The 18,122-nt window shown below is 37.2% G+C and overlaps 1 protein-coding gene across 8 annotated transcripts in view; it reads right to left on the reverse strand.

The window, feature by feature from the left end:
* Window positions 1–18,122, reverse strand: part of CDKAL1 (CDK5 regulatory subunit associated protein 1 like 1) — a 563,996-nt gene that overhangs the window by 258,406 nt on the left and 287,468 nt on the right. For all 8 annotated transcript variants that reach the window (XM_068931681.1, XM_068931679.1, XM_068931680.1 and 5 more), the window contains one exon: window positions 16,236–16,381. In XM_068931681.1, the coding sequence (XP_068787782.1) occupies window positions 16,236–16,381 (146 nt within the window). The remainder of the gene's footprint in view (window positions 1–16,235; window positions 16,382–18,122) is intronic.

Raw genomic sequence — 18,122 nt, forward strand, 5'->3', positions numbered from 1 at the left:
CGTTTGTCCAAACTTGACATCCATAAATCCATGGGCCCCGACGGGATGCACCCGCGAGTGCTGAGGGAGCTGGCGGATGTTATCGCTAGGCCACTCTCCATCATCTTGGAAAGGTCCTGGAGACCAGGAGAGGTGCCTGAGGACTGGAAGAAAGCCAGTGTCACCCCAGTCTTCAAAAAGGGCAGGAAGGAGGAGCCAGGAAACTACAGGCCTGTCAGCCTCACCTCCATCCCTGGAAAGGTGATGGAGCAGCTCCTCCTGGAGGTCCTCACTGAGCATGTGGAGGACAAGAAGGTGGTCGGGAGTAGTCAGCATGGATTCACCAAAGGGAAATTGTGCTTGACCAATCTGATAGCCTTCTCTGATGGAATGGCTGGCTGGGTAGATGAGGGGAGAGCAGTGGATGTTGTCTCCCTGGACTTCAGCAAGGCTTTTGACACTGTCTCCCATCACATCCTCATAGGCAAGCTCAGGAAGTGTGGGTTAGATGAGTAGACAGTGTGGTGGATTGAGAACTGGCTGCACAGCAGAGCTCAGAGGGTTGTGATCAGTGGCCTCAACAAGCTGGAGAAATGGGCAGAGGGGAATCTCATGAAGTTCAACCAAGGCAAGTGCACGGTCCTGCACCTAGGGAAGAATAACCCCAGGCATAATAACTAGTACAGGCTGGGGACTGACCTGCTGGAAAGCAGCTCTGCCGAGAAGGACCTGGGAGTCCTGGTGGACAACAAGTTGACCATGAGCCAGCAACGTGCCCTTGTGGCCAAGAAGGCCAATGGGATCCTGGGGTGCATGAGGCAGAGTGTTGGCAGCAGGTCAAGGGAGGTGATCCTGCGCCTCTACTCCAGCCCTGGGGAGGCCTTCCCTGGAGTACTGTGTCCAATTCTGGGCTCCTCAGTACAAGAGAGACATGGTGCTACTGGAGAGAGTCCAGTGGAGGGCTACCAAGATGATGAGGGGACTGGAGCATCTCTCCTCTGAAGAAAGGCTGAGAGAGCTCGGCCTGTTCAGTCTGGAGAAGAGAAGACTGAGAGGGGATCTCATCAACGCGTACAAGTATCTGAAGGGGGGCTGTCGAGAGGATGAGGCCGGTCTCTTCTCCGTGGAGCCCAGCAACAGGACAAGAGGCAACGGGCAGAAACTGAAACACAAGAGGTTCCATCTGAACATGGGGAAAAATTTCTTGACTGTGAGGGTGACAGAGCACTGAAACAGGTTGCCCAGAGAGGTTGTGGAGCCTCCATCCTTGGAAATAATTCAGAAGCCACTTGGATAGGGTCCTGGACGACATGCTTCAGGTGACTCTGCTGACTAGATGATCTCCAGAGGTCCCTTCCAACCTCAGCTATTCTGTGATTCTGAATTGTTGAGTGAAAACTAGAATTGGGTGAAAAGTAGAGGTTGTTCTTTAGGGTTTTGTCCTGCTGCACAGAAAAATAACATACATCTAAGATACAAAAGGATTGTCTTCTGTAAGGAAATCATATAGTTTAGGGGAAAAAAAGGCAGGTGTATTGATTTTTCTAAAACAACAGTTGGAAATCACTTGGAAAAAGGGCTTTGTAAATGCAACAAATCTCACTTATCCTTTCAGGTAAGGAATAAGCTATTCTTCATGAACAAGCATGGAAGTGAATGCCAACAGATACTGAAAGGCCACTAACCCATGCAATTTGTAGATAGGTGGATAGAAAGGTGTGAAATTTTAAAATCCTCTATATCAGAATCATTGCTAGTTATTCTGAAATAAACCTGTTTGGGGGAAAGACTGAAATTTCCGTTATCTATGGCTGACTGTAGTACCTAGGAGGATCTATCAAACTCACTAAGATATCATTTCCCATTGCCAAAACATTTCTTTGGGCCTTCTTCAAGTCTCAGAAACCTGGTAGAATGTTGTATAAGGAGAACACAAACTCTTGTGCCTTGAGGCTGCTCCTCACCAAAGCCCTCAAGTTTGGCATCCTGTGCAGCCAATGCAGGTGCCATCAGAATACTTGAGAACTACGTGAGTGATATCCTGGACAGAAAAATGAAGTGCATATGAAGGAAGTTTTTGTGATGCTATTGACACAAGTGAAAGCAAGAAGCTCTAATTCAACCAGAAGCCAAGAGAAATTGAAAGAACAATTAATTTCTATGCAAACTCTATGCAAGAGATAGGTAGCTTAAAGTACATCCCATACAGATGCCACAGTGGAAGTGAAATTCTCCAGCTAACACTGTTGCATATACACAACCAAATTTTGAATGTACATTTAGTTAATCAATGGAACAATTTTCTATTGTGAAGTATTAGCTGAACATTCTCCATGGGGAAAATGTTTATTTGCATTATTAATGAAAACATGAAAAATTATCTCACTTAATGTGATAATTACTATACTTCACTTTTCACAGGTAAAAGCAGTATTTTGTGAAAACATATGTTTAAAGATAGACTTAACCTTCTGTTATTCCCACAATGATGAAAGCCCTCAACATACTTCAAATAATTTGCATTTTATTAAAGGTATGGCTAAGCAATCTTAGGTAGCCAACAGCATAAAATCATGATATGACTTATTAATATATAACTCCTTATACATATGTCTTAAGTCATCAGGAACTTAAGATATCAGGGTTGTCAGTCTTAATGTAAAAATCAGCCTAGCCTTATGTTGAATTAAAACATTTTTGTAGACATAAAAACCAGATACTCAGATATTCTCTTTGCACAGCACTATGAAATATTCTATTCTCTGAAGTGCAAAGTTGTTATGATGAATGGCAATAAGGACATTTTTGCTGCAGAAAGGACATACACTACATCATAAATCCAGAGAGATCGGGAAAGCAAACTGCACAACAATTCAGTTACTAAGGGCAAAATTACATCATCTGTTATAACCTTTCTTTGTTCGTCTACTATGTCCACTGGATTCTGGATTAAGCCACATAATGGTCTACTCTCTACAGATAACATTTTCCATACATCTGTATTTCTTATTTTTATTGTGAATACACCGTTTGGGAACTGCTTTAATTTGTATGAATCATTTTTATGCCTGTAACTCCCATTTTTTTCTTATTGATGTACAGTCACCCCACCTCAAGTTATAAACTAAATCTAATATACAGAACAGCTGATACAACACTAATTAAAGTGATAGGTATAAAACTGTTGCCCTTTTCTAAGCCGATGGGCTGAATCATATAGGTATTGAATGAAATCACAATTCTGTTGCTGAATCAGCTTGTATTCAGATTTAGGTCTGTCCAGCTTTTTAGAGCAGAGAAAAAACAGGAAAAAAAACAGTACAGTTTAAATTATATTCTTTTTAGAGAGTATGTGCCGAGAATGTCTATTATCTATAAAAGATAAATAAATAGTTACATTTCAGCAAAATGTTTCAAAGTAACTGACATAATAATATTCAAAAAGTACCAACAAAATCTCACACTAATTTTATGTAGGAGTTTATTTAATAAGGATTTGATTATCATTTACCATCATAAGGATGTAAAGGAAATAAGGCAAATAAGTGGCAGTAACAGAGCTTCTGGTTTTCTTTCCTTTTAAATTTGTGCTAAAATTATCCTCCAGGGAAAGTAATTGCTACCTTTTAATTTCTAATTAATGTGAAGTGTCCAGGGATCACAAGCATACACTAATGGGAGAATACAAGGTTAAAAGTACCTTCTGCTATGTGAGATACAGAGGCTTTCTCAATAATAAGTCTCCCAGCTTTTTACTCTATATGTACAGACAACTATGTAGACCCTGAGATAAAAGCTGAGGGTAGACGGTATCAGCATGCACTGGTACACATTAAAATACATAAAGAAAGTACGCAAAAGCCCAACGTTTAAAACCTTGCTTCCTTGTTCCATGTCATGTAGGGGGAATAACCCTTGAAGCTATTTGTCTCCAATTACACTGGGGCAGTCAGTGCTGAAATAGTGCTCTGCTCTATGAAACAGTGCAATGCAAATTAAGGCTAGAACATGTCTGCTCTTGTTTGAAATATACAGAAAATTACTTTGGGTAGCAGATCTATTTCAGTGATTTAATTACACCTGAACAGTCCAACTACCTTTTAAAGTTCTGTTACAGGAGCTTGTCCATTGAACATTTAAGACCAGATTTCCAAAACACATTCCCCTTCTAGTTTTAAAAGAACTTCAGGCATAGTTAATATTACTACAAATGCTTAAATTCACGGATTTTGGCCATAGTCAAATGTTTAATTAAATGAATCCATAATATTGTATACAAATAAGTCTAGGCTGAAGAAAGTCTCAAAATCATGTCCATAACTTAGATTAGTCTGTTAGTCTACAGTGCTTTATTTATGAAAGAACTGAAACATATTTCTACTGATATTGTTCATGGGCTAAAGAAAACTTCTGTCTCATAATATTTAAATTATAATTCACTGCTGCAACCAAAATGTAGTGTTGATTTTGCACACTATGACATACACACAAGATTAAAGGCATATCTATTGTGTTGAATTCAGCTACAATTTGCATTTTCCACTTTGATTTGGTATACTTAAATTCCAATTTTCCTTTGCCTGTGTCCTCTCACCTATTCTAATTATCACATATGATCAAAATAACCTATTGTGAAAGTAAGCTTCAGACTCAGATTCATATGAAGAACCCAGAAGCTAATATAATGCTGTAGCAGAACTCCCAAGCCACGGTTCTTAACTGACTGCAAAAAACATTGCACTATGCAGTAATTACAGCCTAGTACTACAAGAAATACTTAAAGGAAGATATTAAATAGGTAAGGAAATGGGAAGAAAGCAAAGATTAAAAGGAGACTTGACAGAGGCTGTATCTGCTTGCTCTGGTTTTGAAACAAGAAACCTTTTAAAACATCATACCATTAAAAAGAGCCATTTCCACTGTTTTTTTTTATAACAACTGTTATGATTTTAGAGATATAGATTTAAGAAGTAAAGACAAAGGAAATCAAGAAACTCCTGTAGGTACATTCTTCCACAAGCAATGTCAACAGTTACACACTTACAAACGGAAAGTAACAAAACTAAGCAAAGCATAGACTGTATTTCCCTTGAAACAATTACATGTTTTTCCACCTCAGAGTACGTGTTTGGATAATAAATGTTAGATAAGGATAAAATGAAAGTCTGGTTGTTTAGGCGTATGGCATTATAACCCAGTGTTTCTAGGTATATGGTCCAACAGAGATGGGGGCAGTCCAAGACATATGCTACGCAGAAAATAGTTTGCTGGCCATAGCCTAGAGTTCAATTGGCTGCCTTAATAATTTTTAGTATTATTAAGCACTCTTGAAAACTTCAGTCAACAGCATGGGAGCAGCCATCCCACTGCTGCACAGAAATCCTCCGGGTCTGTTGTTAGGCCCAAATGAAGAGTCTCCCTTGCAAACAGCCAGTCACTAACACGCTCTAAAGACAGTTGATCTACCTCCTCTTCACCAAGCACTAATGTTAAAAAATAATTAAGACTAGTTATTGTGTGGCATACATGCACAAATCCAGTAGTAGAGCCACAAAAGCCTAAACAGCCATTTTCCGGGTGTGGTGTTTAGTTATAGTTTAGTTACCTTCTGTAAATAAGCTGAAGGTTGTCAAATGCTTGCACTGAAATTTTACTCAGCACAAGTCCTGCAACTGAGAATAAATAGTGCAGAGGATCAGCGCTGCTCGTCATACATAGCTTTTCACAGGACACTCATTCAAATCTGTCAAAGGCTAGCAATGCCCCAAAGTGCTTACCCCAGCGTGGACTGCGAGGCTGCAAGGTATCACTTTAGCATCTCAGAAGGGGTCCCTCCTGCTAAGGGTCATGGCTCATTCAGAGGCTGAGCTGGGAGGCATTTGACACAGCAACTCAGAAGACAATTAATTTGCATAACCCCTGGGTTTTGCCGATAGGTATTTTCCCCAGATTTTAGAAGAAATGGAGACTCTTTGGCTTCATATTCTCCTATGTGTAGCGCTCAGTAACTTATTTTCCAGCTTGAAATGCATCTGAATCTACAATTTTCTGCTAAGTGGATTATCAAGAGTTTACATTGCTCCTTGTGTCTTTACATACTGCCACATTTGCAACATCTTCTTGTTTTAAAGTCATTTAGTGGCTGTATTGTGGCAATTTCTCCTCACAAAAGAAATGAGGGTTTTATGTCATGAAGGGAAGCAAAATAAAAGACAAATGAAAGAACTTAAATGCAAGTGATAACTGATTCAGTTGTGGTAATGCATCTTCAGCTGATGCTGCCACTGCTGCTTTGCACAAGCCTCTTAAAATGTGGGCTTGGCTATTATTGTGCGATGTAATAAACAAGTTTATGACCATAAATTTCACTCTCATTATGAAGATGGAAATCATCAACTCATTAGTAGCAGACACAATTTGCATATCAATAAGATGCACGTGAGTATAAAACTGAGCTTCCCCTAGGTAATCTGTAATATAGTCTCCAAGTTAACGAACATAGAAAAATTCTGTTTAGCTAAAAAATCATTGTCTCCCAAGCAATGATGTTTTAATTGTATTGTTACATTTAGAAGGAGGTTTAACAATTTTTGTACATTTACACCTACCAGTTTTTAGTTTTCTTGATTCTAGCATTGTAGGGTTAAAGAAAATAATCTTTAAAAGTTCAGCTCTAGAAGTATTACATTTTTAATTATTTTAATCATCCTTTTAAACATATTTTCCTTGAAAGCTTGACAAATGCAACTTGAAACAATATTTGTCAGCTTGCCAATTATCACTTTCATCAAAAGGTGAAATTTTCATGAAATATTTGTTCTATATGTTCAAAACAACATGGCTTGTGAAATTCATTACCTTAATACTATATCCAACAACAGAAAAATGTACATATGTAAGTGAATAAATATATAACATTTCTTTATGTATCTAAAACAAAAATTTAATACCATCATCGGAATTTTCATGCCTGAACACTATAAGGTGTATACACACTGCCTATGGAATTGTGGATGTACTAACAGTCTAATGCAATAAATACTTAAGTATTTCAAAATATATTTGGATACACTTAAAAATTGAGTAATTGAGTAACTGAGTAAATGAGTAATTTAGAACCAAAATTATGCATCAAATTAAATTAATCTGTCATTAAGGAAAGAAACATGAATTAAAGAATTATTGTTTTAAAATAATAAACCCCTCTCCTATAATTCCTGTTTAATATGGACTTGAATTTCTGACCCTGACATTGAAACACAATGACAGTATTTTTACAGAGAAGCTGAGAAATTATTTCAATGATTTTGTTTTGAAATACTAGAGAAATATGTCAATTAAAAGTAGGCATTTCAAAATCACAAATATTAAATAGATGTTTTAAGAGTAAGTTTTTCTGAGTGATGCTTACAATTCCTTCCTTTTGACTTTACAACAGATGTTAGATCGCTACTTCCAAAAAAGCACATTCACATGCCCTCCAGGGAGGAGGAAAAAAGAAAAAAAAATCGTCTTGTTATACTGCAGAAACTGGGAATTGGATGCATATTACCTATTCCTAGTCTATCACCTAGCAATAATCTCATTAGGTTTTCACAGAAGAAAACTACAGATAAGACTCGCCAGCAAAAGGAAAGCTGAACCATAACTAGATACAGAAATTATCACTCCAAATAACTTTAGTAATTATGTTTAGTAAAAAGTAAACCAGTTTCTATGACAAGCATAAGACTAAATATTTCTTATATTTAAAATGAGGATTATCTTCTCTCTCTAGCAACCATTCCAAAAAATTATTCTTCCCAACTTTGGCTGCAGCATAATGTTACGCTGTTGCAACCTAAAAGCATGTGAACCCGGAAGACAGGAAGCCCCCAGGCCAGGAGGATGCCTCATCTGGGGCATCCCTATGCCCAGGCACCTGAGCAGTTCCCACAAGTAGCTACGAGAGTGCAATGTTAGCAGGAGAGACAGAAAAAAGTTTTCATAATGTTTCTGTACCTCCAGAAAAATCTAATGTGTACCATTTAGAAGAAAATACAAGGACAAAAGGAGGACACCATGTAGAATGACATTGCTACAGCAGCTGAAGAGACTTCAAATCAAAACTCACATATCCTACAGAAAGTTTAAAATCAGTTTTCTACACTGTACCTTTCCAAACAATAAATAGCTTCAAGACATACTTAGTGCCATCTGATCTTCAAACTTTAGAATTGCTTTACATCACGTTACATCACTCAGTTTGGACTTAAGTATTTGCACATGTGTACTCTCCGGCACAGTGTGATTAGCACATAAAACAACAGTCTGACAGACAGAGCAGGAACAAAGTAAGCCACCGGAAAATGGGAATTGCAGACAACACTCTAACTGTGAATTTGAGTACTATACTGTAGGTGTGGTATATGCATATATGGAAAACATACAGATTTATTACAAAGTGGACTGTTAACAAGTCTTGCACAAAACCTCCAAGTCTCCTGCTCAAACAAGCTATAATCCTCTTTAAGACAGACAGCTTCTCAAGAATGAGTACTGTGAACTGTCAAGAAGATACCCCCACGGGCTTTCTTCATTGTTTTACCGTAACAAGAAGATTCTTTTAACTCTGTTCTCTGCACGTTGTTTCTAATACTTTTTTTTACTATTTTGTTCTAGTATTACCCTTAGTACAATATGTCCTACAGTCCTCTTGGTGGACTCTTGATCCCTTTCTTTATGGAACAGTCCTGCTTCCATGCAGTTTACAATCTCATGTAAAATGTAATGCAGTTGGTTCTAAGAAATAATTGGAAGGAGCAAGTAAGCAAGGATGTGCATAACAGTGATAATATCAAATATTCATATAAAATAATTTATAGAAATTAAAAGTTTGTCTTTTTTTTTTTTTTTTAATTAAGCACAGCTAAGTACAAAATCTCCTGTAAAAATTCTACACAGACTTTACTTCCAACTCTTTGTGGGTACATAACTAAGTAAAAATTTAAGTAATGGTACTTTTAGGAAAACATCCTCCAAATATTAGAGAATCCATTATATCATATTTGTATACTCTTTAGAGTGAAAACTCTTTGTGCCGTAAGACCCAAAATGGTGCTCCCACTAGGAAAAAGTCAGACTATTAAAGGTAAATGTTTTTATCTCTCTACAGAGTTCTAAGAAAAGAAAACCTGAACTTCTAGAGATCACTGTCATTAAAACTTTTGTTGTGCCCCTTTTGTGTGTGACAGTAGACTTCTGTCTAGCTATAATTAACATAGTCACATATTAGTTGCACAGCCAGAGACTCCAATAGTTTTCTTATCTATACAAATACATACTGCAAAATGAAAGCTATAAAGTGAACACGATGAACGTTCATGTTGTTCAGAACAGACGAACTACAGCTAATCAACTTTTAAGAGTTTTTTTCTCAAGTGCCTATCATAAAGTTCTACAAACAACAACCACAATAAGTGCAATGCAAATTCCACGTTACCCCAACTTCAGTTGCAGCTTTTAGTTCACCTTCCAGCAACCACTGCTTTCTCCCTACAATGTAACGCAAAGAGTTTTAACAGTCGGACTTTACAAGGCCACCAAAGCACGTATTTCTGAGAGCTGCCACCCTGACATACAAACAACACAGCAACTGACAGATACCCCCAGAAAGCTCTAATATCCTCTATGCATCTGGCATGAAAGAGGATGCTATAAAATGGTGACTAGTGATTTATAAAGTGGCAGCAGATCTAATAGTTTGAACTGTGGCAATAAGAGGTCTTGCCTATCTATTTTCAATCTCTTTTTCATTTCTCAAATGAAATCTGATCAAACAATCTTAAGAACTGTGAAGATAAGTGACTAATAAAAACTACAACTTTCCTTCCCTACTTTCCAAACCTCCTCCTCGAAATCTCCTCAATATATTTCCTTCCCAAGAAGTGAAGAAGTAGTAGCATCTGTTGAGAAACGGGCAAACAAGCGAAAACCAAAAGGCGGCCCACCTGAAGTGACATTCATCCTGCCTGCAATAACATTACTGGAAAAGTATCCTAGAATGCCTAATGTTTCTCTCTCCCAAATTAGTAGCAATGAAAAAACATACTTTTTCAATTAGGTGCCTGAACACTACATATTTAAAATATCTTCAAGAAATAAATGGATCTGCAAGTGTTTAGCACCTTTGAAATCTCACCTACTTAGATCTCTTTGTATGACTTTATGAATCAAATTTAAGACAGGAAGAGTTATAAATTTAGCAACTGCTTTATGCAAGCCCTAATTTAACTTTCAAGGGACCTAAGGACCTAAATCCTGTAGTAAAAGGAGCTTGTAGTCCATCAAAGACTACATCACTGGTCTCAAGTCTGCATATGAATCTCTTCCTCTGTGCTGTATCTGTTTGGTGAGAAAACAAAAAAACCCCAAGTTTTTAATGCTAATTCAATACTTTTTACAAACAATTAATTTAAAGTGATAAAGAGAGAGACATTTGGTAAAGTGATTAGTTCAACTGAAAACTGTAGACAAAAGACAGAGTAGAGTCTAGAAACTGAGGTATAAAATTACAGATAAGTACCAAATACACTCAGCAATTTCTCAGCAGAAAACGTCATAAGGATTTTAAACAGATGACATTTGCATTTGCAGCAGTTAGACTGACAGAACAGATGTACTAAAATCCATTAAAAAGAGCCTAAATCTGAACGGCTTGTCACGGTTTGTTGGGTTCACAATCTGCAAATCTGCAAAATGAGCTCTACAGTGTCTTTCTCTGAGAATCAAAAGTGCATTTTCAGAAAGAAAATGAAACACATTCATGTTGTAAAAAGTGAGGGAGCTGTTATAGTCTATTGTATAATTATCTGCATTTTGAAAGTAAGTGAATATACCAGAAACATTTATATAAAAAAAGTAAATGGATATTTATGTCTTTTTAAATGCCTTGAGTGCTTGTCTCCAAATTCTGATTTCAGCAGGATAATAAGATAAAAACAATACTATTACTGCCACAAGGACTGGGATATTTTTCAAAACAGTGGCATGTCTGGAACGGCTGCGTATTTGATGAGGACTGAGTTGGCCGCTTTTATCTTTTCAATATAGACTTAATATCTAAGAGTTTACTGTATGGTCATCTTTCAAAAGAAAATTATTTACACAGTTACAAATTAGTTACTGTGTTCAGAATTCACGTGAATTCATCCAAGTAATAGCTGCAGTTCTTCAAAACAAGCTTTTGGGAAGATTTTTTCCCCTTCATTCCAGCTACTTTAGTCTAAAATTACTTACTAGAAAACATAAAAAAAAAAAATCAAGCAGAAGACTTCCAGACAATAAGATACATGCTTGCACCAGAAATGTATAGAGAGAGAGACTTTGTGATCAAAGGATGAATTGCTCACAGAGGCTTTTACGATATGTGTTACTGGGCCTAGAACTTGGGAAACAAACTGCTTGTGAAATCACCCTGCAAGGCAAGAAGAGCCATACTGCAACATCCTGGAGAAAAGCATATTGAGAAAGTAGACTATAAAAAGTTTCTTTCAGACAGATACACAAATATTGCCAGAAAAGCTTGTATAAACATAGATATGCAGCATGACCTGGAACAGAGAGTCGCTGAGACCAGTTCCCTCCCAGTCCCTCTTGAAGCGAACCCTCTCCACGCCCAGGCAGCCTGGCTGCCTCACAACAGCACAGACAGAAGTTAGGGCAGATCAACAGAAACAAGTGATGGCCCCTCCCTAACCCCTAGCTGTTGAAACCCCTAAAACGTGAAAAGCAGGAGCAAGAGATGGCCTAGAAAAATGTTGAAGCTGCCATTACTTGGCATAACTGCTTGGCAAGAAAGAGGAAAGGAAGGAGCCTGCCTGAAGCCAGTGATGCCAGAGGACTCTATCATATCTTCTCTCAAAGGTGGGCAGTACCTTCAGGTTGTTCAGACTTACAGCTATAGCCTGTAACGGGCTAAGTGATTAATCTCCTCCTAAGCTTTCAATTTATTTTCCACAGCACTCATTTACCTTCTCTCCATTACTTTCTTTTTCCAACTGCATATAAATATAGGTCTACATATGCTGAAAAATCAAGTACTGGTTCCTACTAAAAGTAAGCGAGGTTAGGACAGGCTTTCTAGCAGTTCTCTGATTTCGATGGAGAACACAGGAACAGTGCAGGAGAGAACAGGACTCTGCCTGATGGAGCCTTGACTCTCCCCTCTGGCAGCCCAGGTTTGCTGACTTTCAGCTTATGCTACCAAGCTTCGATATTTCCAGTATGAACTGTGAGATGATCTTGAGTGATTGGCAGCAGCCAGCCACATTAATGTTATGCTAGGACCTCAGAAGCACAACAACAAACAAACTGGGAACCATAAGCAGCTTTATCCTCAATGTTATGCTACTTCCTAAAATACAAGAGTACAGTGTTTCAGCTTTGCTCTGTATTTCCCTATTTTTTTTATTTGTCAAGGTTTTGCTTTTACAATTCTCTCATCTTATGAAGAGGCAGTAACAGGGAAAGATTAACATAACCTTTGATTCACACCCTAATCTCCTCACACATCAGACAGGATAAGAGAGTGCAGTGCAGTAAGCAATGGCAGACCAGAAATTTGAAAGAACATTACCAGGCTACGAGTTCTTTCATCGGCATATATTCACATTGCTGATTATTCAAGTAATTACAGAATATGACATTCAGTTTCAGATAATTCTTTAACTAAAATGTATTCCAATTGTTTGCTTTTATCAGTAAACGTACATTTCAGGGCATTAAGTGGCAGAACTTTGAGATAAGTAAAGCAGTTTTTTGGAACTACAAACAACATCCTTCAGAAATACAATTTATGCTGAATCTTGAAAGCTGAGATTGCTTAAAAAAGAAAACTAACTCACATTTTGATACAATGAAACCTCAACTGGCAGAATTTCTGTTATAAAACTAAACGTGGCCCTGGCTTACATTTCTGAATCAGCAATTTGTAAAGATCCTATATTTTGCTGCAAATACTCTGAAATTAATATCGCATCCATGAATCAATCCTGAGAACAGTCTCACCAGATCCACAGATACCAGCCAGAACATGCACGGTAACATGCATAAGGACTGCGTAAGGACTCTTACCAAAGGATAGATTGTACAGGGCTACCTTCTAAGTTAGGTCCACACATCCTCTCTTCCTTTATGCTGTCGCTCTCTAAAATGCAGCTTACAAATAAACTTTCGGTAAAAAAAGAAAAAGTATCTGTAGATTAGCTACTGACATATGAACTACACAAAAGCATTTTTCTGAACTACAATTTGCTGAAATTTAAGTGCAGAGAGGGGTGTGAAGCATCAAAGAAGGCATTTCTGAAAAAGTATAAAATAAGGCTTCTTTAATACAGTCTTTCAGTCTGATATATTTGTCCTCCTGGCATTATATTCTATATATTTTGCAAACAGCCTTCACACTAAACCAAAGACATTGTTATCCAGCTGGGGAGAGCAGCCCTAAAACACAGAATATTGCATATCAACTGACTGCACTAGAATATCAGCCTTCATATTTTAAGTGCGTTTCTCCTGTTTGTGGAAAAAAATCCTCAAAACAAAACAAAAAAAGCATTAGTGGCACAAATCTAATATGACAGTCTTGGAGGCTCTAGAATTCTCCATTCCTTTAAAAAGGGCATTTAACATAAAAAGTAATAGGCTCTTGAGAACGCTATCTATAGCTTCTGTATAAAGCGTTCTGTGCTAAGCAGCATATAGATAAATCTCCGTGCCCAGAAGTAGGTACCTCCACAAACATTCCCAGCTCTCCTGAAGAAGGAAAGGGCTTTGCTACTTCTTTTGAAAGAAGAAAGCCTCAAACTGTTTTGTTGATTGAGAAAAAGCTCCAGGAGTTGCTGTTGTCATCGGGGTTCCCAAACCAAAAAGATTAGGTACAATATGGTTCATTCTTTTCTTTCTTCACTTTTTACTTGCCCTATTTCATTTCTATTTGCTTAGATATCCGAAATCAAGTTATCAAGCACATAACTGATAACCATGCAACTCCTGTATGTGTGGCTTTACTTCTTCAGCACATCAGCCTAAAGAATTATTGGTTTAATGGAGTTTTAAGTCAAGATACGATCACAGTAGATGTCATCTTTTAGAGATGAAGGCACCATTTGGAATCTACTGATAAGGTCCTGTACGTGATACGAAGGAAGTCTCTACATGACTTCATGGCCCTAAGAATACGGAAAGAAGATATAGGGGACTCTACTTTTATTTTATTTTATTTGTCCTTTTTGTTAAATGGAAGATGGAAATAATCCCTTTTGGCTATTAAAGTAGTTCAAACACATATTTAATTTTAGCTGTTCTGGCTCCAAGCTCTGGAGCTGTCTGCAGTCCTGGCAATCTTTGTGCTGAGAGATCTTTATGGGAATATCTATATGAGAATGTAATAGCTGGCTGCTGCTGTAAGAGGAGAGACTACAGATGAAGACGCCATGCTCTGAAGTCCAAAAGAAAAAAAATTAGTTTTACAGATGTGCACATGTTCAAATATCCAAAACATTTTCTCTGTCTTCACATAGCTTTCTCATCCTGCTGCCATATGTTGCAAAGAATTTTCCACCTTAGTATTTGAAGACTGTTTTCTAATTGGAACTACTAGACAATTTGGTAGTTTTTTTAATAAAGTAGGATATTTATTATTATGTAACAAAATAAGGAATCAAAAACATTATTTTTCCCTCGTTAAGTTTACTACAAAAAAGCCTGTGGAAAATGACGTATGTCATAGATTACTGTACATTCAATGACCAGCTGTTTTAAATTTGGATATTAAGTAATTCACGCTTTTCTGTGTGCAAGAGCTGAATGATTTAATAAATTCCCATATGCCCTAACATGTGCCAGTTATACTAGGTTATCTGAAATCCAGCTGCTGTTATGATAATAGCTGCCAATGTTAAAACTACTGAGGAGAGCAATGAATCAGCTTCAAGTCAACTAAGATATAAATTGACATAGTTCCCACTTAAGATATGTGTCAATATATCTGTTAATTAAAAAGAAAAAGTAACCCATTGCCACATGAAAATTAAGTACCAAAAATGTACGTGCATTGTTTAGGGTGGGAAATTAATGCCCAATCAACATGTAAAAATAATGAAGATGACAAATAGTGAACTTGTATCTTCACAAGCAACTCCATCTCAATCAGTTGTCCTAAATGCATCAGAATATCCTATAAACTGTACATAATGTTTGCAAAATAGATTCTGTTGTTTTGCAACTTGCTTTTCTTTTTTACACATCACAATTTCCAGGCAGCTCTTGCATCACATATTTTACATAGTTAAACTGCTGGATTTTTCAGTGATCTGGATAATGAAACTTGGTTCTTTTATGCACAAATATCTTGATGAAATTTTAGAGGCAAGGGTACAAAAAGGAAAAGAAAAATCCTCTAGATTAATTCCAAAAAAAAAAAGAAAGAGAAAGAGTGAGCCAGAGAGAGAGTGTGAAGGTAGCTAAAATAAAACTAAAAACATTTTCTAGATAAGTGTTTTTGTGAAATTCAGTGCAGAAATACCCATCAAAATATTTCAGTGGTAAATTTTAAATGTTAAGAAAAGATTTCACTATGTATTAAATTATTGCTTGTAGTTACAAGAGATTTTCAGGTGAATTTAACTTTTGTCTTCAGATTTGCATAAATATAATGTGATATGATACACACTTTTTTTCACAATGAACTCTGTTCTTAAGGAAAATCATTTTGAAATTATTATTATGGGACTCATCAGTCCCATAAGCAAGTGTAGAGTATTAATGTAATGATGTAAATGTATACCAGCTACAAGACATAAAATACTTACTTAAAAAATACCCATTTATGTTAGCTGGAGCTGGATCATCTCCAGTGCACAAAGTACCCAATGCTGAAAAGCCACATTAAAGAAGACTTCCATAATTTGAACTTCAAGCGCTCTATATATAGTAGTTTAAACATAAACATAATCTAAGAGTGTATTATTTGAAAAAGATTAGGAATATATTGACAAATTAAAAGCATGTCATGCAGAGATTTAAGATACTTATAAAAGCTCAAGCAAAGGGGCAAACCACATCAAGGGGCTTACAGAAAACTCAGAGACTTTGAAAGCTTAAAGAAGCTCATTCTTTTTCATACCTTAATTATGAAGTTGCAAGTAATTGTTTTCAGCCACATATTCTTAACACTGAGGAAAAAATGCTATTTTCTTGAATATTAATAGACTTACTTTTCTTTAAGGAAATCCACTACTCGTTTGAAGTCTGCCACGCAGTATTCTCTTTTCATATCCATGAGTACGCTGTCAGATGCAGACTGAACCGGTATGTGCAGAAAAGCATATACTCTTGGGTGACTGAGAATCTTTGCCATTTCCTAAGAGGTTTTCAAAAGAAAAAATACTCATTTTCAGTGGCCCACTCTTGAAAGAGTTCAGGCAAGTGAAAACTCTTGCAAGAAATTTTGTTAAAAAAAATAAAAAAAATAGAAGAGAAGCTATGGGATTATATTTTGTTTGACATAAGGATGACATTCCCTAAATAGTATTAGTTATCAATTTAAGGGAAAACATCAGAAGCAAAGTATTGTAAATCTCACTCCCATATCATTACAACCTTGAACAGTGCTTTCAGAGAGCAGCCATTTCAAATTTCAGAAGACAACAAGGGTTTGCTGTTTTCTTGCCAGAGTCAAATAACTCCTCAGCTACCAACATACGAGGGCCTCTGACGCAAGTATCCTTAAAGTTGGCCATTTGCTAATTAAGATTTATCTGATTATTTGCAACCCTGCCCTTCTACTAGTCTGAAATCTGTTACCTGGGTTATTCCAGAAATTATCTCGAAATTAAAAGTGCTGTTGGTTATATAGAATAGATAGGACTAATTAGTGGGCACCTAAGAGCACAGTGATGGCTTGAAAAGAGGCAGAGGACGCTATACATTATGTACAAATACAAAAGGATCAGAAGAAAGCATAAATGCAAACAAAACCAAAAATCAAACGAAAGGGAATCCCAGTGGGATGCTTAGCAGGATGATGGAATATTAGACAGGGAACAGAATAAGCCGGTCACATTTCTTTCATTTTTACTATTTACAGAAGTAAGGATGTGCAGTCCGGCAAGAAAGTTTAAAAGCTGTTTTAAAAATTGAGACAGAACGAGATCTAGATCACGAGTAATATGCTACATTATGGTCTATTAAACTTTACCCAGCAAAAAATAAGCGAACTTGGAAAAAGAACCATATTACACACATAACCAGGTTTTCATGGAAGGTTTTCACTTTCTTTCAGTGCAGGGAGCATAGAGCACAGGGCTAGGGAGTGAGCACGGCGCTGCTGCAGCAGCCCCGCGGGCTCTGCTTCCTGCAGCCCAGCTCCTCGGACCAGCGCCTCTTTCTTCCTCAACAGCACAGATATTCGGACTTCATGCTGCTGCCAGCTTTAGCTGATATAAAAGTTATAATTATTTACAAATTCTTTCCAGATCATTAATCAGCAACATTATTAGTCATGCACTCATATTTTCTCTCAGTATTTATACGGAGTCGGCCTAGACTGTTCAAAGAGAAGCGAAGCACCTTTGGGGCCTCTCAACTTTCAGGTACCTGCCTTCCAAGGCACTGATTTTTAGAACGACGACTCTCTCAGCAGACACCTTTCATCTCACAAAGATGTGCACACAAAACCTCCAATCTCTCAGATCACTTCTGAAAAAAGTTTTGAAAATCTCTGTCTAGGATCTTATTGAAAAATGCCTGAGAGAAGCAGTTACATTATTCGCTGGAATATCTACTGTATCTCAGACACGTAAACTACGCATTCCAGTAACAACTATACTGCTAAAGGAAGGTGCACAATTTGATGCACAGCAAGGTGCGTGCAGCTGAATCTGGTTCTCAGTCCACGCAGAGGCAGGTCAAAAACGTTCATGAATGACTGAAGAAAATGCCATGATGCCTCCTACAAATTTTATCTTCTTGAAACGCTTCCCTTTTAAACAGAACCATCTGCCTATGTTCTTACTGATTCTAGACGTTCCGCTAGAATAAGATATGTTTTCAAAAGGAAACACTATCAGACGAGTTCTGTAAAATGAAGAAAATGAGGAAAG

Source organism: Struthio camelus, chromosome 2, assembly GCF_040807025.1.
Source record: "Struthio camelus isolate bStrCam1 chromosome 2, bStrCam1.hap1, whole genome shotgun sequence".
Classification (NCBI taxonomy): domain Eukaryota; kingdom Metazoa; phylum Chordata; class Aves; order Struthioniformes; family Struthionidae; genus Struthio; species Struthio camelus.